Source organism: Rissa tridactyla, chromosome 1 (genome assembly GCF_028500815.1).
Source record: "Rissa tridactyla isolate bRisTri1 chromosome 1, bRisTri1.patW.cur.20221130, whole genome shotgun sequence".
In the NCBI taxonomy this organism is placed as follows: domain Eukaryota; kingdom Metazoa; phylum Chordata; class Aves; order Charadriiformes; family Laridae; genus Rissa; species Rissa tridactyla.
This window is the reverse complement of record NC_071466.1, coordinates 127,634,695-127,659,860: the sequence shown is the minus strand read 5'-3', so window position 1 is coordinate 127,659,860 and position 25,166 is coordinate 127,634,695. Positions and strand designations below refer to the sequence as shown.

At 44.0% G+C, this 25,166-nt stretch overlaps 2 protein-coding genes across 5 annotated transcripts in view; one reads left to right on the top strand and one right to left on the bottom strand.

The window, feature by feature from the left end:
* Positions 1-649: 649 nt before the first annotated feature.
* On the bottom strand, positions 650-15,096 carry QTRT2 (queuine tRNA-ribosyltransferase accessory subunit 2). 3 transcript variants are annotated; one of them, XM_054214158.1, is made up of 8 exons: positions 14,726-15,096; positions 13,947-14,002; positions 11,673-11,749; positions 8,580-8,789; positions 7,428-7,627; positions 4,672-4,823; positions 2,960-3,077; positions 650-1,958 (listed from the first exon to the last, which is right to left on the bottom strand). In XM_054214158.1, the coding sequence occupies exons 1-8, from the start codon at positions 15,004-15,006 to the stop codon at positions 1,697-1,699; spliced, it is 1,356 nt and encodes a 451-aa protein (XP_054070133.1). In that variant the 5' UTR covers positions 15,007-15,096; the 3' UTR covers positions 650-1,696. The 3 variants fall into 3 exon arrangements, with proteins under 3 accessions (XP_054070133.1, XP_054070153.1, XP_054070144.1); XM_054214178.1 differs by lacking the exons at positions 11,673-11,749; positions 13,947-14,002 and having other exon boundaries at positions 14,726-14,940; XM_054214169.1 differs by lacking the exons at positions 11,673-11,749; positions 14,726-15,096 and having other exon boundaries at positions 13,947-13,990.
* The window catches only part of CCDC191 (coiled-coil domain containing 191), a 23,665-nt gene continuing 13,540 nt past the window's right edge, over positions 15,042-25,166 (top strand). Inside the window, exons 1-8 of one of the 2 annotated variants that reach the window (XM_054213831.1) lie at positions 15,042-15,215; positions 16,975-17,116; positions 19,441-19,572; positions 20,110-20,288; positions 20,796-21,019; positions 21,806-21,962; positions 23,793-23,983; positions 24,750-24,999. In XM_054213831.1, coding sequence (XP_054069806.1) covers positions 15,072-15,215; positions 16,975-17,116; positions 19,441-19,572; positions 20,110-20,288; positions 20,796-21,019; positions 21,806-21,962; positions 23,793-23,983; positions 24,750-24,999 — 1,419 coding nt within the window. In that variant the 5' untranslated portion in view covers positions 15,042-15,071. The remainder of the gene's footprint in view (positions 15,216-16,974; positions 17,117-19,440; positions 19,573-20,109; positions 20,289-20,795; positions 21,020-21,805; positions 21,963-23,792; positions 23,984-24,749; positions 25,000-25,166) is intronic. The other variant, XM_054213840.1, reaches the window with a different exon arrangement.

Sequence of the window (25,166 nt, the reverse complement as noted above, 5' to 3'; positions counted from 1 at the left end):
CTTCTCACAGTGAGGACATTAGTCCTGTATTTTATGTAGTTTCTGCAGCTGAACTATTCCCTGTAATCTCTGTTTAAAGACAACAGTAAAGCAGTCTTTGCACCATTTCTTTAGGATCCCAAGGAACAGAAATGTAGTTAGTGCAACACAGCGGATAAGGCTGGAATGGTAGAAAGGACTCTGACACCATTGTGTATCTGCCAAGGAAACAGGGATGCACAGGCAATGCTGACAGGGAAGGTAAAGACTCCTTATAGTCTATGGTAAAGCCATTCTGATGTGACATTAAAATCTTAAAACATTAAAGAAATGGTGAAGATGATCAAACTGCAGATTAATCCTTAACTGCTTTAAGGCCAGCAACTTCAACTGTAGTATTTTTTTTAAGCTTAATTCAGGTAGTAGAGTTCTTACTTAGAGAGGGATAAGCAGATGTATTTAACACTTCCAGGTCAATTATGGCTTCTTTTGAAGCAAATTATTTGGACCCCTGCTCCATGATAGGATCCTGCTTCTAGATGAGTCACTCTCCTTCATCAGGCTGTTAGGTCAAGGAGACATCTTCTTGAGCACTGCACTCAAGCTCTCTGGTACATCACCTCTGTCACACATTGAGGAGCCAATGCAATGAACTAACAATAAAAAAATTTTTATTGTTACTTTGTAACACAAAATGAATAAATCCAGGATTCGAAGTAAGAGGCATTAAAAAAAACTGAATAAGAGGAATGTGACATAATTAAGTCATATTTTAAAACAAGGAGCCATAAGAATCTTTTCTAAACCCTTTTTCCTGCAATTCATCTCTTCCACAGCTCCATCTCATGCTGACATTTGTGCAGCCTGCTATTTGACCAGTGCTAGGGCAGTTGGAAAGAACGGTACATTCACGACCAACCACGTGCTAGTGCAGGAGTGAAATCTTTGTCCATACAGGTGAAAGAGTACACAGTCAAAAAAAACCTTCTATAGCAGGACACGGATTAAACGCTTTCCCTTCTTTCTGGCTCTAATGTCACAGAGTAGGACTCCTGAAGCAGAAGGTTTTCATGGCCAGGCCGAGCTGGATGCCCTCCTCCTGGCCAGAGAACATTCTACACTGCAGCCTACATTCTACGTGTACAGCCCCTTGTGCCACTGAACACGGCAGCGCTTCCAGTCAGTTCTTTTCAGGGACGCAGATGCTGGCAGTGGCCATAAGAAACAGTGTGTTAGACTGAGGCAGGATCTCTCATCAAGGAGCTGCATGATGGGACAACTACATCACTGGGATTTTCTAGAAAAATAATTACCTGCAATATGCGTTGAGGATGGAACGAGAGTCCCCAACAGCTGCTGAGCCTCCTGTCAGAAGCTGGATTAATTTAAAATATATGCCCTGCATCTTCTGCAATCACAAGGTCAATAATTCTGTCCTTACACGTGGAAAATCGAGTGAGTAACTGAATACAAAGCTACCTATACTGGTCTTGTGAGCTGTTCAGGCTCCTCCATACCCTGAGAATGCACCAAGCCAATTAACTGAAAGGGACATTTGAATAAGGTCTTCCTTCCACACCAAGAAAGTGAGATCTTCAAATGTCCTCTTCAGTTCCCTCCAGGAAGGAAGGCATTCTACTGCTGACCGGTCCAGGTGACACAGTTGGCAGTCCACCTTACCCAGTCCCACTGGATAAGGATGTAACCTCCTCTGAACTCACTGGCCTGGCTTCGCATCTGCTGGGCCTTGAAGCGCCTGCCTGAAGACAAGATTTTTCAGCTGATCCAGTTTATTGTCTCTTAAGGCATCCCGTATGGCACTGAAGAAACCGAAGTAGTGCTGGAAGTTGTGCATCATGAGCAGGACACCGGCCAACAGCTCATTGGTCACGAGGAGGTGATGGACGTAGGCGCGAGTATGCCTCTGACAACAGTAACAGGTACATCCTTCCAGCAAAGGACCAAAATCCTCTTGGTATCTAAGGAGGAAGCAACGTTGGATAACATCAGTGGTACAGAAGACCCCATCAAGCAATAAGGAGTGCCCAGTTATGACGTGGCCTTTTGCAGGGACCTGAGCCCTGAAGTCCTGAGGGCCTAAAACCAGCTGCTGTAAGATGTGTTGACATCTGCGACCAGCACCACTGGCATGAAGGACTTCAAATATCACACAAGAACTCACTACAGAGCTAAAAGGCCACACATCTAAGTCAGAGGAGAACTCTGACTACATCCACAGCTAGGAGCAGAGAGAGGCCTTATCCATGCTTTTCCTGACAGAAAAGCTGCAGCACAAGACATGCCTCGCTAGCTATCACACAGTCTATAAAGGAGGAAGCTATCAGAAACAAGGATTTAATGATTCCACTATTCACAAAACAGTATTCCCCCTCTAGTGCAAGATGCACCATTCTCACAAAGTGGAGAGAAGATGGAGCAGAGCAACACAGTTGTCCAGTCAGACAGCCTAGCGGTAGCTGTGGAAAAGAGGAAGGATGGACAGGTGGTACTCTGGCCAAAATTTTTGTGACGTATCCAGAAACTGCAGCATTGCTTTGCAGCTGCCCAAACTGAGTCAGAAAGTGGAGGATCTCCATAGTTTAAATAAAATCCAGCATCTAAAGACGACCCAAGTTAGATGTGGAAGACCAAAACGATCCCCAGACAACCTTTGTCAAGCTGCTGTCTTTCAGCTGGAACATAGTTATGACCACAGTAGGTCTGCTGGATAAATGATCAGAAAATCCCTGGCTTTAGGTCAGGCAAAAGATGATGCTTTCAGCCATGCACTGTTGCCTGATAACAAGCTAGAACACTTGTCCAACACTCTCCATTCAGTGTCCAGAAGAACTTTCTTCAACAACTTCAACTTCTATGAGGCGTCCCATCCAGCTACTGACAACATGCAATCAGATACAGAGGACAAAAGCACCATATCCCCTGACGCAGCTCCAGGTACCCTCCTCACAAACTCATGTACCTTTTGTCCTTCAGAAATATCTCAAACGGTGTCATTTCTGGGTCAGCTTTGGAGATTTCATCCTGATCTTCTTCAGTACCATTCTTCTCCAGGTGCTGGGCTCCATTTTGTTTGAAAACTGTTTTAAATAAAAAGACAACAGCCTTTTATGAACAGACAGCAAGGGCAGAGGAAGGGTAGCAACCTTACAGGATGTATTTCTGCTACCCTCTTGCCAGATGAAAACTCCTGCCACAAGTTTCCACCTCTTTCCTAGAGTAAGCAACTATTTTTCTTTAATTGTCATAGGTTAGTTAACATAAATACAATTTTAGATGATTAAAACAGCAAGAGACAAGTGAAAACTAATCTACTAAACCTAATGAAGAGCTAGAGCTGAAACATCAGTATAACTTTTTGCTGCTCTACTGAGCTGAATTCTTAATAAAATGTCAAAAATATTTACAGTCTGAACTGCATGCTGAATAGAATGCAGTCACCTGAACAAATTGATTTTATTGAGATTTTGTTAGAGTAGACAGGCAACTCATCTGCATTCAATCATTCTACTTTCCATGCTGTCATCAGGCTCAGAGATTTAGACGCCTTTTGTTTTTATTTTTTTTTTTTCAAACAATTGGAATAAAAAGAGGCTGGTAGCACTGATGCAGAAGATATAGATTCCACATCTGCCTTCTCAGCAGTCTATCTTAAAAATAAAAAATGATCCTCTAATTTTGTAGGCTTGAATTTTTAGGCTTGTTCTTAAGTAGGATGTGTGTCTAGAAACATCAATATTAGTGTTTGCACAGTCCATGTCTACTGAGTGCTAAACAGAGACAGAACAAAGAGACTGTCCTTGCCCAGAATCTTATCATTTAAGAATAAGGTGATACAAGGTAAAGAACAACAAAGAGAAGGATTAAAAATAATAATAAAAAAAAAAAGCAGCAAGCACAAAGAAACAAGATGTTCTGTTCTATTCAGCTGGTTTTAAATTATCCAGGCAAGAAAAGCTGCTAGGTTCTACCCAGGAGGAAAAATGTAAAATGTTTTCCTGTATTAAAAACATTTAATAGGCCAAAACAAGACGGCTGCTTGAAACACATTTGATAGATGCTTTAATGGGCAAGACACTTGCTCCCATCTCACCGCGTAATGAAGCAGTGAGTTATGAACATGTCCATTTTGTTCTGATATGAACTAATGAATGCAAGGACAGAGAGGAAAGCTGCCCAAAGAAATGGGATCCCTAAGTTTTGTTGGCTAGAAAGGAGAAGGGACTTCAAATATATCTTATTAAAACAAATACATATTCAATTAATTTGAGAGATCAAGTATCTTAGATCTCCACTTAAATAAGTCCAGCCTTCACTGCTAATGGTAACAGAAAATTTGCCAGTGGTCTCAAACAAAGAAACAAAAAACCAACCAACCAACCAAACACCCATCCACTTCTATTCTGCAAATGTTTAAGAAACATTTGAGCATCTTTTGGCTAATCAGACATTCAGACTCCAGGCTGAGGCCTCAAGTTGCCTTCAACAGGTTTCACACCAAATACCCCACCTTCCAGGGCACTACTTGACAATGGAATTCCAGTTTTTTCCAGTGGTTACAGCACTTACTTCAGGAACAAAACCCTCAAATATAGATTCCTCCAAAGCATGAATTATGCTTGCCACAATACTAATTGATATAGTAAAAATTATAATGATCACCAAGAAGCTTACCTGCTGCTTCAGGATCTGGATAGCAGTCATAACTGAAAACCAAGGCACAGCCTCGCTCTGTCACTTGGAAGGGAAAGAAGCTCTCAAAAATGTCCACTCCCCTTTCAATGCACTCAAGCACCTCATCTGGTTTGCCTACACCATGGATGATTCTGTAAGACACCACAAAACGACAAATCTAGAACATTCTGAGCACAGGTAAGCAGGTACCTGAAGCAGAAGGCACATACACAGCACACGTAGCTTATCCCTGCAACTGCTAACTGGAAGGCAAGTGGGAAGGCACGTCATCACTCAGAATCCCGTGTGCTTCCATTTCTCCACCTCCAACCCATCCAGTACGTGGCACGCTTTTCTTTATCCGCCATTTGAAAGACAGCAATAATCCCTCATTTACTGAGGAAAAATCTCATTCTGCCCATTATGTTTGAAGTGATTTTGTTTCTTTCACACACACAAAAATATACTTAAATTCAAAATTCACCTAACATCTGTGCCTTAGAACAGTCATTTTCCTTAGTCATGTTTGTGCCCCAGGGAACTACCAGTTTCCAGACACATGGGCCCCTCTGCTTTGTAACTGTTTAGAAGACAGTCTAAAAAGACTTGATCAAGAGCAGCAGAGACAGCAGTAGATGGCTAGTCAAAGATACAAGTCCTTGGGTGACAGACACAGCATATAACACTTGGAGAACTGCCTGGAAGAGAATACACTAATGAGAAGTGTCACTGGGAAGAGAAAAGATCCTTGGTCTATTCTTCCCTCCTCTCTACACTCTACCTGCTCAAATGAATTACCCAAAAACCTGGGCTGTAACATCTCCTGGGACATGGCATTAAGAGCCAGGAAGAGCCCAGCTGGATTGCCATCAATGGTAATAGAGATCCTGCTGTTAGCCAAATTTATCTGGCAGCTTCCCTGAGGGTGGGTGAAGCAGAAGAGAAGAGAGAAGTGCCTGCTCTCCTGCAGGTGCATGGCTGGGCTGACAGCTAATGTAGGGCAATGATCTAACCAGATAATTAGGAAAATACACAAGGGCTGATAAATGAAGTCGCAAGATGCCATTTTTAGTCACTTTTCTAAGTACTCCAATTAAATTGATGAGCACAGAATGAGGATGGGAGAAGTTTACAGCATGAGTGTCTTATGTTTCAGGCTTTAATGGCAGGGAGAAAATGATACTCAATTGTTAAAACAGTAGCTCTGCGTATATGATCAAAATCCTTGCTAAAACTTATCTTTGCACAGGTAAGGACAAACATTTTTCCTTGCAAGGGTTCTGATACTATTGAAAAGGAAAATAAATTTTACCAAGAGACTTCAGCATCTTTAGGTACATGAAAGGGCTCTAAAGAGTACACTCATAAGATCGTTTCACCGTCACACAAAAAGCAGTCGCTTCTTGGGTGAAACACAGGAAGTGTTTGTCTTCTAGAGAATTTCATATTGGGGTAGAAAACAGCTGCAAAACAACTCCAGACAGAATGGCAAGGGTGATTCAGGAAAGCAGGATTGTCTGAAATTCACTTGAGGTGCTTATAAGACCCCCTAGGGCTAGCCAGCTTTCTTCTTATAAAGAGGTCAGAAACACCTGTCTTAACCAGACAAGCGAACTATTTGATAGGTGAGGCAGATACAGTGATAGCCACTAAGGTTAGCTGAGCAGATTGGACTCTAATGCTCCCAGGGGATCTTTTTAAGTAGCTCAACCAGACAGGATGGCTATAACCCAGCAAGCCTTCCAATTGTCAGGAAAATTCAAACCCCAGGCACCGCTAAGCATGGACAAGCTGCAGCACCAGACACATGCTTTCACATTTAATTTCCTTTTGAACACCATTAGGTCAGAGCAGCCTCAGCTAGCAGAGGGCTGCACAACTACTGAAAGACAATGGGGCCTGAGTCACTCTAATCAGGAAACGATGAAAAAAGCACCCATACTACTTCTGTTGCAGCTGCTCTTGCAAGAGCAGCCCATGCAAAAGCCAGCAAGCTCAACCCAATTAAGAAACCCTCTAGCAAACGTTAGCATGTACTGTCTGGTAGTCTTTAGTTACTGTTAGTCATTTATAAGAGGCCAAGAATGCTGCCACTCTTGTCCATGGATCAGATGGGCATAACCAACAACTCCGAATACACAACAGTTCCCACACGATGCCAGTCCAAGCAGAGAATACAATTGTTTTGGGCCAGGCTGTACCACCTCTGGTAGTTCACAGGCTCAGTGCCTCAGGTACTAGGCCAGAGCTGTCTGCCATAAGATTGTGTAAGCACTGGCTGGTTCTGTCAGCACCCCTCTCTGCTCTCCTCCAGTTCACACCAGAGAGAACTGGTAACATGACAGTTTTTCTGAGAAGAAATACCTGTAAAATAGGTTGATGATAACATTCTTGTTTGAGCTGAACTGCAAGTAAATCATGGCCTCAGAGGCCAAATGCAAACTACCCAGACATATCCCACCTGTAATTCTTCCCCAAAAAAGTAAAGACGACTTGAACGAAAAGCTTGATTATTCTCCAAACATGGAGAATCCTCATACCCACCGTGTAAGCACAGCTTGGTGCGAGTTGCAGCTAAAAATTGAAACAAGGGTTGAAGACTGCAGCCTGATAATGGCAGAATTTATGCAGCCTGGCACACACACGGAGCTGTGCAATACAGTGATTATTTCCTACAGTGACATCGCACAGCAGCCTGTAGACACTCATCCTAACAGGACAGATGGACTTCTTGGGATATTGCCCACACAACTTACCTTGGTTTATCCTCTGGCAACTCTGCTGTGACAGAAGCTATCAGTTTCAACTTGGTCTCCTTGGCCATGGCACATCCCTGGAAGCCATCTAGCAGAAAGCCACCCACAGGTCGCTTGGCAGTCTCCCTGGCTGATCTGAGCCTCTCTTCCAAGATATCTCCACCTTCAATTGCCCCAAACATTACACTTCCTTGTAGTTCCTGGCCCAGGAGAAAGCTACAAGTGTTAGAGCATGCTCTGCCAAAGACACGCAAGAGATCTTCACAGCCCAGACTCCAGATGCCTGCTACGTAAGCCCTACATTCCCAGGAACTTGCCAGAGTGTCTCATCCCATGCAAGGCTACTCCCCACGCAACACTGTGAAGTCTAAGTTTAAGGCAGAAATGGGATTAGGACGGACAAGATTCTGCTCCTTATTTTGACACTAACCCACTGAGAATTTTGGTGCCATTCTTCCCACCTCTCTATAGAAGGCAATAGCCACAGATCATCTTTGTAAATGGCTTATTACAGATGTCCTCTCAGCACTACATGTGTCAGTGCAGAATACAAAGCAGGTGCCAATATCCTGGCTGTCAGACACCAGACCTCACAATGAATTGCCTTTCAGGGGATACCAATATCAGCTCCTGTAACCCATTTTCCTTTGTAGTACAGATTCAGATAATATGTCCCCTTTCACCAAAAGGGAAGGAAGTTTCAAAACTGCTGGGAGAAACAAAGAATAGTCCTGGCAAATTCTAGCAAGTCCTCCCTCACTTGGAACTGAGGGGACTTCAGAGCAAAAAGATGGGTTGTCTCAATCTGAATGAGAAGATCCTACTTTGCCCATGTAGACAAGCATGAAGGTAAGTGAAAGAAATGCACTACAGTTCAAAAGCAGAAAAAACCTACCCAATAAAACCAAGTAGTTCTCCTTAACTAGTAGAGATGGGTATCCTGGAGCAGGAGGCAGTTATTAAAAGAGAGTGGCAGAAGGAAACCCCACTGTGCTACTGGTTATACTTCATCCAGGACAGTCACCTGGGCATTCTCTTCTAGATATGCATGGCAAAACTTCCTACTAAATCACATCCTGGGACTGGCCCAGGATGCAGCATAGAACAAAAAGCAGCGGCAGTGCTATTGCCCTGATATTTTGGGGACCTTACCGGTGATTTCTCTAGCAGCTGAAGGCATGCATCCAGGAAGGAAAGCGACCTATCCACAGACTTCTTGGCCCTTTTTCTACCAACTTCCCCAGAAATAGTGTCTCCATCAGAGATGCACTGGAACCAGTCTGGCTGGATGGCCCGCTGTATGTCCATGAACTTGGAAGCTGTCATTTCCATGCGCCCTGAGGTCCCCCACAGGGACACCGTCTGTCAAGGAATAATAGGGATGAAGGTTAGTTGCAAAGGTTAACAGAACTTAAGGGTGAAAGGAGAGAAGGGATGGGTCATTCCAGATACTGGAATGATACTTCATAGAAAAGCTCTCCAGGAGCATGGCTCAGATAACCAGCTGCCTTTGGCACAATGAGTGAAAGGAGATAAATGACCAAATTGGGATTTCTGGGATAGTCTTTGGTGAAACCATCACACACACTCAACACAGTGACTTCTCAACATGTTTGGAAGTCTGAAATAGAGCAGCTGACCTATCATCACACAAATTAGTGGCAAAATTGGGAAAAAAATTAACAAGAGGAAAAGACTTAATTCCTGTCAAAGTTATGTTGTCATCACATGAAAAGCAGCAAAGGCCGCAATGGGAAATACAGCTCGCTAATTTTCTGTACGCAATACAAAACTAAGAAACTAATTCCTCTTCCGAGCAGTGAATTCATACCATCCATGTGAATATATGTATATATATATAAATCACACAGACACACTAGAAAGACGACAAAAGGTTGTTAGGCAATCCAATGTTATTTTAGGTCCGAAATCCAGCCACTTCAGAAGGGATTGAAATGCCAAGCGCAAAAGAAATTCACAGCTTTCAAACTGAGCAACATAAGGCATGGCAGGTACTCATGAAGATTGTACACAGAGTCTCCTCAGCCTGTTTACATGCTTTCCATTCTGTGTGCGCTGATGGGCACCCACCTTCCATCATTACTCCATGCTACCCTCATAAAAGACTCTAAAGAAAGATAAAAGCACTTGCGCTGAGAGGTTATGTTACCTGAACACTTCCGGGCTATCAGGTGTTACTATTCGATTCCTAAATGCTCACACTCACAAAATGTTACTGCAGCCACTGCAGCTATGCATGCTACCATGTTTCATCCTATTCTGTGAAATCTGTAATTAACCCGCGAGTGCAGCTTGGCAGTTGGTTTCCTTGTATTATTGTTAGACTTGTGACACTGCTGCTCCAAAATTTTAAAGGGGTATTCAAGTAGATTAAGTATTGGGATCAAGTCCTTTAGAAGTTAGTTCTTTTCATCTCCGACTCCATTAGTGCTTTTTAAAATGAGGAATGGTTTTCAGCTATCAAAAATAGCTTATAGCTTGAAGCGTTATGAGGACTTTTGGGGGCTTGAGGATTTAAACGCATTCTTCTAGGCTATGCCAGACAGATTAAGCAGTGCAGTTCTCATGCATACTAATCCACAAATTGAATTTGATCATCTGATGCAAAAGAACCGAGCAGAACAATTATTTTTTTTGTCTGGTCTTGACAAAAAACAAAAGGATTGTGCAAATACACCATGTCTGTTGTCCGTCTATCTCTCCTGATTACTTTTGGCCTCATCAGCCCATTTCACTAAATTTGAGCAACAAAGAAACAGACAGAAGTCTCCAAAGCAATAACGTTTTTGTAAATTTCCAATTAAAAAACCAAAAGCAATTCCAAAGGAGGAAGATCCCAAATTAGTACCTGCAGAATAACTGGAACACAGCAACTTGCCTGGAGAAGCTGTGGATGCCCCATCCCTGGAAGTGTTCAACACCAGGCTGGATGGGGCTTTGAGCAACCTGGTCTAGTGGGAGGTGTCCCTGCCCATGGCAGGGGGTTGGAACTAGGTGATCTTTAAGGTCCCTTCCAACCCAAACCATTCTATGGTACTATGATTCTATAACTATACGTTGTTCTGCAGCAGCATGTTGGCAAGTTAGTACCTGCTGCCTCTTACATGAGAGCATCAAGGAACAACTGGTGAAGGCAGGCGGAGGAAAGTCAGAACCGTTTGAGCCAAAGGGTACGGAGTGTAATCAAGTCTAGTTATGTTTGTTCTGCTGTGCAGAGGAAAAAAGCTGCTTTAAGAAATAAAATAGCCACGCGGCTTAGAGAACTAAGCGTTACCCCATTATTATTTAAATCCAGCCTGTGCCAGGCTTTCTGTCCCATTGCTTTCAAAAAGCTTTAATAAGTATTTTTCAGGAGAGATCCAGCTGCAGGCAGCCTTGCAACAAGGTGACAAAAATCTTTACCAGTTTCAAAAAAAGAAAAAATAACTAAATGAAACCTGCCACACCCATGCTTAGATCGCTGCTGTCACCTCATAGCTGCACAATGGTGAGACAAGCTTCAGGTAATTCCTTCCCTGCAGAGAGACAGGACTCAACCTGGTTCCCAGCAGCAAAGAATAAACACTCCAAAAAAAAAACCCCATTATGGCAGTAGTAACCCTCTGTCATTCACTGACCTTTCACCAAATGTGACTGTACCCAAACAGGCCTTGGGACTGACCATATCTGAGCAGCTGCCAGGAGTGGCCCCTCCAGGCCAAAGCTGCAGCAGGCAACGTGTAGATCGCCCAGGGAACGTGTGTACCCATGGGATGGAATGGCCAAACATCCACAAAACCACATGCTCCTGGATCACTGAGCCACCTTCCTGCAGAAATACTAAGTTCCTCCCCTTTATGGGCCTGTAGCAGACTGTAAATACACACACAGAAGTTCAGGTTTGCTTACCAGCGGCATCACCGTAAGCTTGTACAGCACATAAGCTAAAACACATGTATTTTCTTTTACTACCATTAACCACAACATCAGAGCTCTCCTTCCTATCTGAATTGCCACTTAACTGTTCAGGGAACACACTGCCAAGTAAGAAAGTGTCCAGCTTTATTTAGTTGGAGTTATAAGCATGTAAATGACATTTCTCTTTGTGCAAAGATTTATTTTTCTACAAAGCATAAAAAACATCTTGTGGCTGTCTAAGCACACCCACACAGATGGGGGGGAGGACTGGCAGCTTTCTTACTGGAACTTTAATTGGATTCTTTCAAGCCTTTACAGTTACTGTACCTTGTTTGTGTTGTAGCCAGATGGACAGGGAGTGACTGGGTCATGAAGGGAGCAGTACAGCACTGCATCTGGCATACCTGGAAAGTGACAGACACTGAGCAGAATTTCATGAACCAAAACAAAGCTAATGCAAAGATGTGGTTTGTAAATCTGCAAAAGGGTATTCTCCCACACACAAGTAAACCCATTCTGACAAAGAAAATATTGTTCACTTGATGTCTCAGCACCAAAGGCAGCACTTTTTCCCCAGCTTTACTAGCTGCAGGGAGAAGAGTGCAGCAGCAGAACAAATCATCAAATAATACCCTTTGGTTCAGCAATCTACACAGCTCCTTTGAGATTTATTTATGTTTCTTCTTGGTAATACTTCTACTACTAAAATTTGCCAGACACAACAGCTGACTCACTTGACCACTCAACTGATACACTGGAGACATCCAATACAACCTAAACCGAGCAACAGCCTCAAGCCTAGAAATGTTAAGGAAGGCCAATATATAGTGAGAGATCAGATCAGCTGCAGAAATGAGAAATTTATCATCCCTGCCAGATTAGAGGTTTCATATTTCATACAATAAACTAGACAGTATGTCACAATTACATACAGTTTTTATCTTCACAGATAGTCACTGAAATTGGTGAAGCCTCCAAGAAGTTTCAGATAAAAGAGATAAGAGATTTTCAATTTTTCTTGAAGGACTAAGTTGTCCCAAGGCAGCTGAAGTTTATTGAAAGTTGGGTGCAAACTTCCTTTGGAAATCCAAGCCATAACTTTGTTTATGTAATGAAATGCATGTCCAAAATTTTAATGTGCCCCCCCCCCCAAAAAAAAGCTTGGCCTCCATTTATAGGAAAAAATGTTAATTTTTTAGAAAATTATAATAATTTACATTCATAACGTATGTTTAACTGGCACATACCAAATATTCATAAAAATATCTCAGCTTTGATACAAGCATTAGGAACTCACAAGTTTTTTTTCTTGCAAAGCCCATTAGATTACATATACAAAAAACTGTCTGTAAATTATAGATGTTAAAGACATGCCACCACTTCAACAGGATTTACCCTATACCCAGTATAGCCTGAGATACACAAACAAAGCATCCCAGAGAAGCTTGTTGAGTTGGCTCTTTGTCCTCCAGTTCTCTGACCTACCTCCCCAGATGCAAATACAGGTTATGATACAGATATACATATAAGATGCTAACTCCACATTCACTACATACTCAGTTTCCTTCACCACAGATCTTGCCTGCATAATGCATGTGGTCAGGCCTTTACTGATCTGTTACAACAACCAGAGGAAAAACCCAGGAGTTACGAACACAGGAACTGCTGCTTTACTCATTCTTATCATCGAGGTGTTAAGATAAACATTTCATTTATGAACTGCTCCATAAATAGAGCACAGGGACTGATGAAGATCACAAAGGCTTGATGCAGTAGCTGAGGGCTATGGCAACATTGACTGCTTTGCATTTGACTACCCATAAGTAAAACTGAGTATATTCCTAAAACTGACTCTTTAACATGGAAAAATTGAAGAATACAGGGAGCAAGTACAGTCCAACTGCTAAACTGACAGGAACAAAGAATGGGAGAAAAACGAGCTTCTTCGCCCGTGTCTTTAGTTTCTCAAAGCTCCCGAAAATCAAATATGGGTTCTTTCCCTAACATCCTCTCAGAACAATAGCTCGGAAGCTGACTGACAAGTGTCCACCAGCTGAGACTGATTTGATGTGGGGTGCTTTGCTTGCTTATTCTTCATACCGTATGAAGATTTCCTGTTGGAAATCTTCAGATGAAACCAACTGCTTTATGAGAATCAAAAAAAGCCAGCTTGAGCAGAAAGATACTCTCAGGAAATGTATTTGGACAGCTGTATGGGGAAGGCCATTTTCATGACATTTTCTACTTCTCCTCATCAAAAAAAGTCAGAAATTACATTTGGCAAGATTCATTTGCAGCAGTGATTGGGGGCTCAGTTCTAATCTCAACTTTTGTGCTAAGCTCATCCCAGTCAATGCTGAAGGCTGGGTGTAGAAAAAAAGAAACAAAGCAAAACTACATATTTTCACAGTGTTTGAAGGATTTTTGGCCCTACTATTAACAACATAGTATTTCAAGTCTTTCTCAACGCCATTTGAGTGAGAAAACGTCTAAATGTGGAAAGCCTATGCCTACATCTTTCTGCCCGCTGTACTGCCTAAAAACATACCAGTGGGATCTACCTGCATTTTCTCTCCAGACACACAAACACACACACTTTACCTATAAATTTTGCAGCTCCTTCTTTATATTCTTCCAGGACCTCATGAAGTTCTGCCCTGCATCCAGATACAGAAACACATTAACTAAGCAAACAACTGTCAAGAAAGATCAGTGGTTTCATAACTAAGGCTTCTGTTTCCATACTTATGTGTTGTGTGAACTTGGATTGGTTTACACACTGACAGTTGCCATCTAGCTATCAGGGAGCAAGGCAGGGACAGACGGAACTAAGCACCAGAGACAAACAGCTCAAGAATCACAGCTTACAAACTGGGGCACTCTTAATTCTGTGGCAAAAAGGCAGAGCTTTTTCCTGCCCTGACCAGTGACCACTGACTTGCTGGAGAGCATGAAGTGACACTGTAACTTTCTGGGTAACGTTACTAATGTGTATCACCCAACAACTACAAAAGCTAAGGAGGGGAGAGCTTCTAACAAGCTTTATGATGTTAGCCTTTCCTTTCAGTTGCCACTTACCTAACTAGTTTTGAGATCTGGCTGTGTCTAAACCTGGTTATTCTGCTGGGAAGATGCCTGTGAAGCAGCTAAGAGGGGTTTGACCAAAACACGCTCAAAAACTGGGCAGCTCTCTAGGTCCTTTACCTCCACCTGCTTCCTACCAAGTCACTACACCTCCCTTCGACGGGGAAGCAACAAAGGGGCAATGGAACTTCAATATTTTGCCTTGCACCCAGGGAAGCGAGCAGCCCCCCACGACGCCAGCACCCAGGAAGCCTCGCTGCGCCCCCCTCGCAGACACCCCCGGCCGCGGTACTCACATGGTGGGCAGGGTGAGCTGGGCCACGGCGGGGACGCCGCTGATCTCCTGCAGGGTGTCGCGGGTGAGGTGGGGGGCCGAGCCGGTCCGCGTGTAGAGGAGGCAGCCCGGCAGCGCCAGGGCGGCGGCCCCGCTCCTGCCCAGGCCCGCCAGCGTGCCCAGCCGCCCGCCGCCCGCTCCACACAGCTTCAACTTCATCGTCGGCCTCGGAGCACCGTTAACAGCGGGGGTGAGAGCCCCGCCGCTTCCCGTACCCGCTCCAATCACCTCCCGCGGCGTCATCAGCCTGCGCCGGCGGCGGAGACATTTCCCTTTCCGTCCCCCGCCTGAGGGGAGGCGGCGTTGCCATGGAGAAGCCGCCGCTCCCGGCGCGGTGCGCCGCGGGCCCCGCGGAGAGGGACGGGCGCCCGCCCGGCGTGCCGGCGGCCTTCCCCCGGCACAGGCCCCGGCTGTACCGCTGGCGGCGCCTCACCGCCGGGGCCGGGCCGAAGGTAACTGGGGACGGCGGGGGCGGCGCGGAGAGCGCTAGGGGGCGCCCTGCAGGGCGGCTGTCCAATCAGTGCGCGCCCTCTGCGGGTGAGAGGCCGCGCGCCGGCGCCGCGCCTCCAACGGCTCTAACGGCTCCAGCGACGGTGGGGAGGGTAGGCCGGGTCCGGCGGAGGGTGGTGCGTGGGATGCCCACACGCGAGGCGGCCCCGTGGGGTCCCGGCCGCTTTTAAGAGCAGGGGTCAGGTTCGGACAAGAGGTTTCCCAGGCTTGTGGGAGGGCTGCAGCGACGGCTGCTTGAGCTGTTGGAGCGGGTCCAGAGGAGGCCACGAAGCTGATGAGAGGGCTGGAGCACCTCTCCCATGAGGACAGGCTGAGAGAGCTGGGGGTGTTCAGCCTGGAGAAGAGAAGGCTCCGGGGAGACCTTATAGCAGCCTTCCAGTACCTGAAGGGGGCCTACAGGAAACATGAGGAGGGACTCTTTATCAGGGAGTGTAGTGATAGGATGAGGGGTAACAGTTTTAAACTGAAAGAAGGTACATCTAAATTAGATGTTAGGAAGAAATTCTTTACTGTGAGGGTGGTGAGACAGTGGAGCAGCTTGCCCAGAGAAGCTGTGGATGCCCCATTCCTGAGGTATCCAAGGCCAGGCTGGATGGGGCTTTGAGCAGCCTGGTTTGGTGGGAGGTGTCCCTGCCCATGGCAGGGGGGTTGGAACTACATGATCTTTAAGGTCCCTTCCAACCCAAACCATTCTATGATTTGCCAGTGGATGGGAAGCCTGCACTGTACTCTGAGGGAATGGCGTGGAACTTGACAGCGTTTAACTCCAGTTTAGGAAAAAAAAAAAGAGAGACAGGTGGTTCAAAATTTTTTTATTTTTTTTAAACTTATTCCCCACCAAGGTTTGACTCCAATAATTTGGAACGCTGGATCAGGGTGAAGTAATTTGCACAGTAACTCTCGCAGGAGTGAAGTACCCTAGTTTTATGGGTAAAACTTAGGGGTCACAGACAAAACATGCTGCTGAGCAGTACTGCAGGTTGTACGTATGGGCAATAGAAGAGATTTACCTCAAAGTACTTTCTGCATCTACAACCACCTAAGATCAAGGGAAATGAGTTCTAGGGTAAATTTCCTTTTGTATTACTTCCTTGGGTATCCCCTTGCTCCCACTTCCAGCCTGCTGCTTAGGGCAGGTAGGAGTGTGCATCTGCTGCCTCATGCAGCTTCCTAGACCTCTCTGCAAAGGGAAGAAGTCCTGCAGAAATGTGGACTGTCTGGGGTACAGGCGGTATATGTGAAAATACAGTGACACATCATGACTGTTTACACCTCAGAGAGATGAATATGGGACAAAATCACTCAGACTCTTTACATGGTGGCCAACCTGGTTATGAAAAAATGATGAAACCAACTTTGGTTGGTATCACGTTGGTGGTTGCTGGGGACTAACTTGGCAAGTTCAGCCCCCAGAGGCTGCGTGTTTGCATTCTCCCAACATGTTCTCCAGTCACTGTGATTGGCACTAATTGCTAAATGAGTGCTTGTTACTTAATCATTTCTGAGTCCAATTTCTCTAGTCAATCAAGAGCAGTTGCAGAAATGTGTTTCAAAGGAAATCTATTTCTTATAGCAGCCATACTGTCTTGTGTTACATTCCCACTGATGTTTGCTCTCTCTGGAGGAGAAACACAGATATAGGAAGTTTAAAAATGAATATCCAGCAATCCTTAGAAATGTTTTCCTGTCTTTAATTTAAAGAGAGTGGAGCAAGCCCCTGGGTATGCTGTCTCTGAAGTTTTTTCTCTTCAAAAGTCAAGATATCCACAGGGGCCTTATGGTTCTGTGACATGTTTGGAAACCGTGGAACAACTGCAAGATCATGATGAGGCATATGAGGAAGGTGAGCTGAAATACTGCTTGCTACAAGCTGCCTAAAATTAATTCTTCTTGATGCAATATTGTGTTTCTGGTCTGAACAGGCTCTTACAAAGCTTGAGACCAAAAGAAACAGTTTATTGTAAAATGCCTTTAACCTAACGAAGAAAGGCATAAGAAGAATAAATTGCTGGAGTTCGAGGTAAATCTTAATTAGCCATACCTAAGAGAAGGATAAACTCTCTGTCTCCTGGAGATTTCAGGTCAAGATGAGGATGAATTCTGCCATTGAACACACATTGTATGGTCAAATACAAGTTGGCTGGCTACAGGAAACCAGATGAAATTCCCTGCCACGTTTTGGATAGCAGGCCAGATGTGAAAATGGAGTTACTCTGTGTAACTTTCACATCTACGAATAATTGTGTGGTTTTGCTTTGGTTCCCATGAAAAATTTTCTTCACTAATTAGCTAACTAAATATTCCCTTTGTAATGCCTGCAGCCACAAGTGCTTTCTGAAATTTGAAAATAAAACCGCAGTGCATTTAAAAAAACAAAAGAGATGGAAGGTATCTCCCATCAGTGCTAGAAGTACATCTGCAGCGTAAAAAGCTGATAGGAGACAGGATTTTAAAAACTGAGTTAACCAGTCTTTTAAGACTCAAAAGTGAGTCTTACAGAATGGAATGAAGACGTTCTCAGGAACGTCCACTTCAATACAGGAAGTCAGCTTTTTCACGTGTAATCGTCAAGGGTTCAACTAATAGCACAGAATACACCTATCTGCTTACAGTGCACTATCTGAATGCATTATACACCATAGTGGCTCAAAAGGGGCTGTCTCTGCAATTGGTGGAAAAGTCACTTGCTTTCCTCATGCTTTTTTTTTTTGTTTGTCCTTCTCTGCTAGGATTTTCCTTTTTATAGCTACCAACCCCTCAGGATTGTTCCTAGCTCAACTGAAAGCCTTTTATCTGGAATCCATTATTAGAATATTCAATGGTATTAAATACACTTAGTCCACTTCGCAAAGAAAGGTATCAATAAGAGAAGTACTAGAACACTTTTACTCCAGTTATGAGGAGCTCACATCTCCCACACAAAAAAGTAACCATTCCCCAAGTCATAAGCTGTTTTTCTCTCTTTCTGTTATCAGATGTATCACCTTGTTCCTGAGCTGGCCTGAGAGATTATAAAGGAGAACAAAAGTGATTTGAAGGACAACAAATATTAGATTTATGTCTTCTTCAAACCCACCCCCCCTTCCTTTTAAGGTTTTTAAAAGGCTTTATTGCCTCAGAAATACCAGGACTCAATGGGAGCATCTTCATTTTGTGTTAGAACTAGAGATTTGGAGCAGCTGCTTCCTCCTGTCTAGCGGCTGTGTGCCTGTGCAGGGAGTAACTTGCACTGCAGTGGCTGCAGAGATCCCCGCTCTTTGCCCATCCTCACTACACGGATGGCTCAGCTTCTCATGGGGCTGCTTCTGATGTCTTGCAGTTTACAGCCCTGTGTTCTGCTTCAGGAACAGCTTGGCCAACCGTGCAGCGAGGCCAGGTGGTTTACTGAGGCAGCAGCCACGTTAGCTGTCCTTGCTTTTGAGTAGAAACTCCGAAAAAGGAATTTTTGTGTTTTTCCACAGAAGAGTGGAGATGCAAATGAAGTCCACAGAAGGACTTTATATCCAGTGGTTCGTTAAGCATTTGAGCTCACTGAGGAGTACCAAATCCATCATGGTCCATTCCTGTAGTTGCAATCTTAATTCCAAGTACAGGTAGTCCTTGGTGAAGTTTGCTACCTGACAAATTTGTAGTCTAGACTCACCAGTTGTTCTTGGAGCTGTGGTACTTGCAAAGGTTAACCCGTACATGTGAAGCAAACATTTGTCCAAACAGTGGTTCTTGTATTTAACATATGACAACCTTGGTTGTACCTGCGGAAAATATCGAAGTGTCTGCAAGTGCAGACATAAAACATATGAAAGCTATCTGAGTTATGAATTACCTCATGTGAATTCCATCTCCTTGATAAATGCTATAATAATCATATGAGTGATCTAAATGTCCACAGAATCTTGTGGGAAAAATAAGGTGGAGAAGAATTCATTTGTGACGTATGTGACAGGGAAGAAGCTTGCCGCCTTCTCTTCCTGTTCTTTTATAGATCAAGAAGATGAGAATAGGGCTATTAGCCTTATTCCATTTTCTGTTGCAGCTCAGCTTTCAGTCATTTTAGACAGCTTTCCCAGCATGTGATAAAACTATCCCAGAGACGGAGTCTTGCTAGTTTACACTTACCCATATATTTTTTTAAGCAAGTGAAGTCATCAGTCTGTTTCCTCATGATAGCCCAAGAGCTGCTCAGTAACTGGATGAAGTCCAAACTGCAAGTGGAGCTGATGAGCAATGGAGAAGAGAAAGCTGACTCTGTCCTCCTGGAAAAGCCTTCTGCAGCCCCTCTGAAGTATGAGCGGTTTGATGGTGAGAGCACAAAAAAGCAGTTCCTGGCTTCCTTTCTGAGGATGTGCTGGGGAAGGGAGCCAGGCCTCATAGGTTGTCAAACCGAGAGGTGAAAGCTCTTTTGAGGCCAGGATAGCGGGCTCAGTAGAAACAAGATTAGAGGTGATGATTTTTCTCCCCCAGCTCTTACAGCAGCTTGCTGTAGTGCTGCACAAATGCACCTCATAAACATTTAGTGTTTCCCTTTGTAAAAGAGAAATTTTATTTCTTTTCTGTATGGGTATTTGTGAGGCCTGTCAAATTTATACAGCCATTTGAGATGCTCAGAGGCAAGGCAGTAAAAAATGGATGAAATGTTACTGCTCTAGCACGTTCAATGGGAGACTGATTAAGACTCTTCGGGGATAAATGGAGTGCAGTCAGTGTGTCAGCTTTCATCAGAAATGCATTCACAGTCTGGGAAAGTGATCCCTTTAATTACATTAGGCTTTGTGATCTGAGACAGAGGGGTTTATTCATTTCAGACTAGCCTAAAGTAATCTGAATTCCTCATTTCAGATTTGTGCAGCTATCTGGAACATGAATTGGAAAGTTCTTCTGTCCAAGAATACCTGCAGCATCTTTTGCAGAGTAAAGCTGTGAACTGTGGGATAGCGGAAGACCTTAGACTTGAAGACATCAAGGAAAAACAAAAACTTGCAGATCCACGAATAATCATGGAGCTCAGACACAAGCAGGTAAGCAGGCAAGGCAATACAGTTAAAAGGAATGAGATGGAGGATTATAGGATTACAGTAAATGCTCAGTGATACTTCCCTAGTGTTCTCTCACAACCTGCAATAATCTCTGATTTGGAGGCAAATACCCAAGGTTACTCTTCCACAGTTTAGCTGAAACGTTACTGTGTTTCCACGTACACGTTAGCCATTCACAGTAGCTTGAACAGTCAGCTTTCACTACATCTGTTCAGCTTTTTCCCCTTTCTGAACAGTCACAGGAAAAGCTGCCACCGCAGTCAGTTTTGAGTTTGCTCCCATCAAGTAGTACTGATTTAACCTTGTTCTCTTGAATGGAGTTTTTTGCTGGTCTGAGAGCAGAACCAGCCCAGCCAGTGCCAGCTACGGATAGGGTTGCTTACTTCATGTGAAAGGTGGATTATGATCCACCTTGTTAGTGTACAATGAACCTCAAATTCTTCAGCCTTTGGCATCTGCTTTGGCTTTTGCTGATTTCCTCCTTCCCAGGTGAAAGAAAACCGAATGAGGCGTCAGAAGGCATTAGAGCTTCAGAGACAAGAAAAGTCCCTGAAGAAATCAGTTCTGTCTGAGGCCAAGCTCCAAGCACAGGAGGAGGAAAGAAGGAAGGCCCTGAAGGCCAAGAAGGAGGAGGAGGAGATCCAGAGGGAAATGGTGAAGCTGCGAAAGGAAATGGCTGAGAAGAGGCACACCATGGCAGAAGCATGGAGAACGTAAGAGGGAGAGGGGGGCATGGCAAGAACCATCTGAAGAACACTTCTCTCATCAGCTCCTTTTGATAAATGTAAGAGGAGTGGTGGTCCCAAAGGAAACATCTGCTATTCCTCTGTCTCCGAACTCTCCCTAACCCTTTTACCTTGCTACCAACATCAATGGCTGACTTTATCATTAGTGGGAAGATGGGCTAAAGATACTGTTAGCCTCCCCTCAGCCATTACCAGTGTGTACACTGAATCACAAAGTAGGAGTGTGTTTGCACCACTGTGGATTCTCTCTATCAGCTCTGTGGACATATCCAGCCTTGTTAGCATCTAATGAAGCATGAAAGCCAGTACGCACACACCAAAAAAAAAAAAATAGTCTGTGTTGAAAGTCTATCACTTACAATACTTCCTCTGCTATGAGAAAGAGAAGGGCCTTCTTGGCTGAGAATTCTGCAGAGACATAATTTTTGCTTCTGCTGATCTTGGATTGTCACAGAGATGTGACTTGTAGGAATGCCATTTATTTACCTAGGCAGCACTGAGATCCTAAGTCTTCTCATGCAAGTGCTTTACTGAGGTCTTACTATTTTCTTATGACTGCTATATTTTGGAAATGCTGTTTAAACTCAGACCCCAAACCATGACAGAGGCTGTTTTCGAAGAAGGCTGAGTCAAATAATCAGCAACTTTCTAGCTGTAGACGTGATTCTCTTAGAATTGTCCAAAAAGAGAGTGAAATCTGTGCTACAGTGCTTTCCTCATTGCATTAGATCTGTATGTTTGCTCACTTTCCAGGGAGGGAAACAGACAAGAAAAAAATCAAAAGCTGTCAGTGCAGGAGGTATCTATTACTGCGTCACCACCCTTGGTCTTGAAGAAAGAAGAGGAAGAGGAGGAGAAACAGAGAAAGGCTCAGGAGCTGATGCACAGAATTCACACCAATAAGCAGAGAGTAAGCATCGCTCTTCTTTATCTGAGACTCTGAGCACACTGCCTTCAGCTACTATTTGCAAAACTGAAGTAAAAAGTCCTGGTTATTAGAATTTTTCACTTCCAAGCCCTCCTCCTGATACCAGGACAGTAGAAGAGCAGGGCAAAAAGTATCTTGTAAGACTAGGAGCAAAAAATCTCGAGCCTCCATCCTCAGAGTGTCTGTGCCTCAGGTGTACTCAGTGGGAGATTTCACTTAGAATTGTGGAAAACATGTGGTTCAGGACAGTTGCAAACATAAAGGCTTCTGCAATTGACAAGTAGGCAGATGTACAGAGGAGGCACCACCTTCCCTTGTGGAAGGAATTAAAAACGGGGAAGTGGCACAAAAGGACCTGAGAAGCTTTTATTGTGTGTATGGGAAGACATTTAAAAGATTGCCTTGCACACTCTGGTGCAGGAGCAGGGAGAGGAGAGAGGATAGAAATGCTGAGGCCTGGAATGAATTTTGAGCTGTGTCTCCAAGGAAGTATGCCAGCACATCCGCAATAATGGATTCCTCAAGGATCCACTCCCACTGGGTGCAGTAGGATAGTCTGTGATACTGCAACAGCTCTTTTGAGGCAAACGTGCAAACTTTAATAACTCCTAGTAGGAACTTGTTTCTTTTACCATCATTATGGCCAGCTCTGGGTTAAACACCTAGTTGTATCAAATACTTGCAATTAAAGAGCAATCGTTTTGTACTAATTTTATATGGGCAGTCTTAGCAAAGGGAATAAATTTCCTTGAGTGCAGGTATGAATGCCATCCATCACATAATGTTTTTAATTAATAGAGCAGTCATCATTGTTAATGTCTACTTATCTACATCTAGAATTATTTTTTTTAATAGAAGAATCCCCAGCATTTATGGTGATTCTCCTGATGGCTCACTTATCTGCCCATCTGCTGGATTTGAGCAGTGCACAGCCTCTCTCCAGCACAATCTAAGCGCCGAAGATAAGCCTGAATGAAACCACAGTACAATTTAGGGCTGGCATAATGTGAGAAGCCATGACTTAGCTGAGCTAAGCAATAGTGACACTTTGATTATTTTCCTAAAGCAGAAAGAAATAGCTAATGCATTGACATTTTGTCCTTTTCGTAAGTCTCCATTTGGAGACTTCAGCGAGTGAGAGGAATGCAATTAAAACAAGGCATTATGACAAAAGGGGAATGGCTGAGTCCTGTGAGTTGACCCACTTGGAGGATCAGAATGAACACTGTCTGCAGTGACAGGGCTAGAATTATGGGGTAGATTAGATAGCAAATTGCTGTTCTGTACAATGTAAATCACTCCCAGAGGCAGCGAGTCTAATTACACAATAGGGGAAAGGTTTGGCTTCCTGCTAGAACAAGGGTGAGCTTAGGTTGTGTCATAAATTCGCACTAGAAAGTGTCTTGATTTTTGTCTAAGTTTAAAAAAATAAAAGTGGTCCATGGAGATATTTGTGAACTGTTCTCCATAGAAGTGTTCTTACCTGTAGCATCTTAGACATTTTCTAAATTTTGAAACGTCTTTCCTGTCTCTAGAAATTCTATGTTCCTCATGCATTTTATTCCTTTACACTTGGTGAACTAAGCATGTTTCGCTCAAAAGCATAGACCCCCGTGATGTTATCTTTCTGCTTTTTGTAGAAGACTTGGCGTGCTCTGCATTATTTTTTTTTACCTTCAGGGTAGTTACTGAAAGTGGGGATTCTGAAGAATCTCAAAAAGGAAAGTCAGATAAGGGGAAAGGTGGAGAGGATCAGCATTTGTGTGACAGGCTGTATCTTGCTCAGTGGTTTTCCGGAACTCTCCCATGCAGTGCATGCAACAACATTTTTCTGCTTGGCTGAAAGTCATTCTGGAGCACAGAATTAAAATGGGAAAAGCCAGAGCCCTTGCTGACTGGAAATGCCAACTGAAGGCCCTACGAGCCTGGAGAAACTATGCCTGGGCCCAGAGAGTAAAGCAGGAGACACAGCAATTGGAAGTTCATCTCCAAGATCAAAACAGGTAGTGACCTTACACTGTGGAATTTGTCCTACTGCAGCAGTACTTTGGCAGTGCAGTGATTGGGGACTGTAAAAAGGGCTTGCCAGTTACCCAGCAGGAGGAAAGTAGTAGCTTTTTGAGAAAATTGCTACATTGCCTGCAGTCTGCCGGAGGCATTGTGGCACACATGAAAAGGAGGACAGAGATAAACAAGAGCTTTAGCATTTTCCAACAAGCCTGCATCTCACTCTTTCTGTAGGTATCTTCCCTGAAATCTCACCCTGGGTTGCTCTGGACCCCAGAGACTATGAGGTGCCATATTAATATGTTATTTCCCATTTCAGTAGTAGTATAGCAGAGCTCATTTTGGCCAGTGCCTTTCATTAAGGAGGCTGTTAGATGAATTCCCTGTCAGCTGGCGAAAACGTTGCTTTTGCAGGTGTCTGGCAGGCTATTGTGGTGAGGCACTGCCACTTCCCCCTACGCAGCTGGCAAGGGAACAGGATACTTCTTGTTGCACATGCCCTACAACCAAGGATGACACAGGACATCGAAAATACAAACTAGGGAAACTTACTTCAAAATAACGGGCATCATTTCTGCCCTCCCACTCCTCCTTGGAGAAACTCTACAGCTTTGGAGGGCCTTCAGATTTAAATGACAAAAAGACTTGGGAAGTTATGGGGCCTTGTGCCATGGCCTGGACTGCTGTACTGGATGCAATTGTTTCAGGCAGGCCTGGGCAGAAGCCTCAATCCTGTCATAACACAAGTGCTTTCTCATTCAGGAAAACACAATTGTCTGTGGAGCACAACCAGCGACGACTTTTGCGCTGCTGCTTTCTGGCCTGGCAGCGCTGGAGCCACGCAGAGACAGAAAAGCGAGAGCTGCAGATCAAGAGGGAGGAGACGAAAAGAAAGATGGCACAATTGCTGGAGGCAGTGTCACGGGGGAAGGGTGGTCTGGACAGGCCACTGGAGGTTAAGAAGCCTGGAAGAGCAGAAGTAAAACATCATCAAGATTTGCAGCAAGACAAGGTAAATCCTTCCCATGTAGTTTTGTCTATTGCCATCTCAGTATTCTTACAAAGTACTTTTTTTGTGCAATTTGAAATAAAAAGTACATTGTCCCAGATGAAGACTTCTTTTCCAGGGTGACCCCCAAATACTTGTCTGCAACTGTACAGGAGAGAAGTCTGAAAATC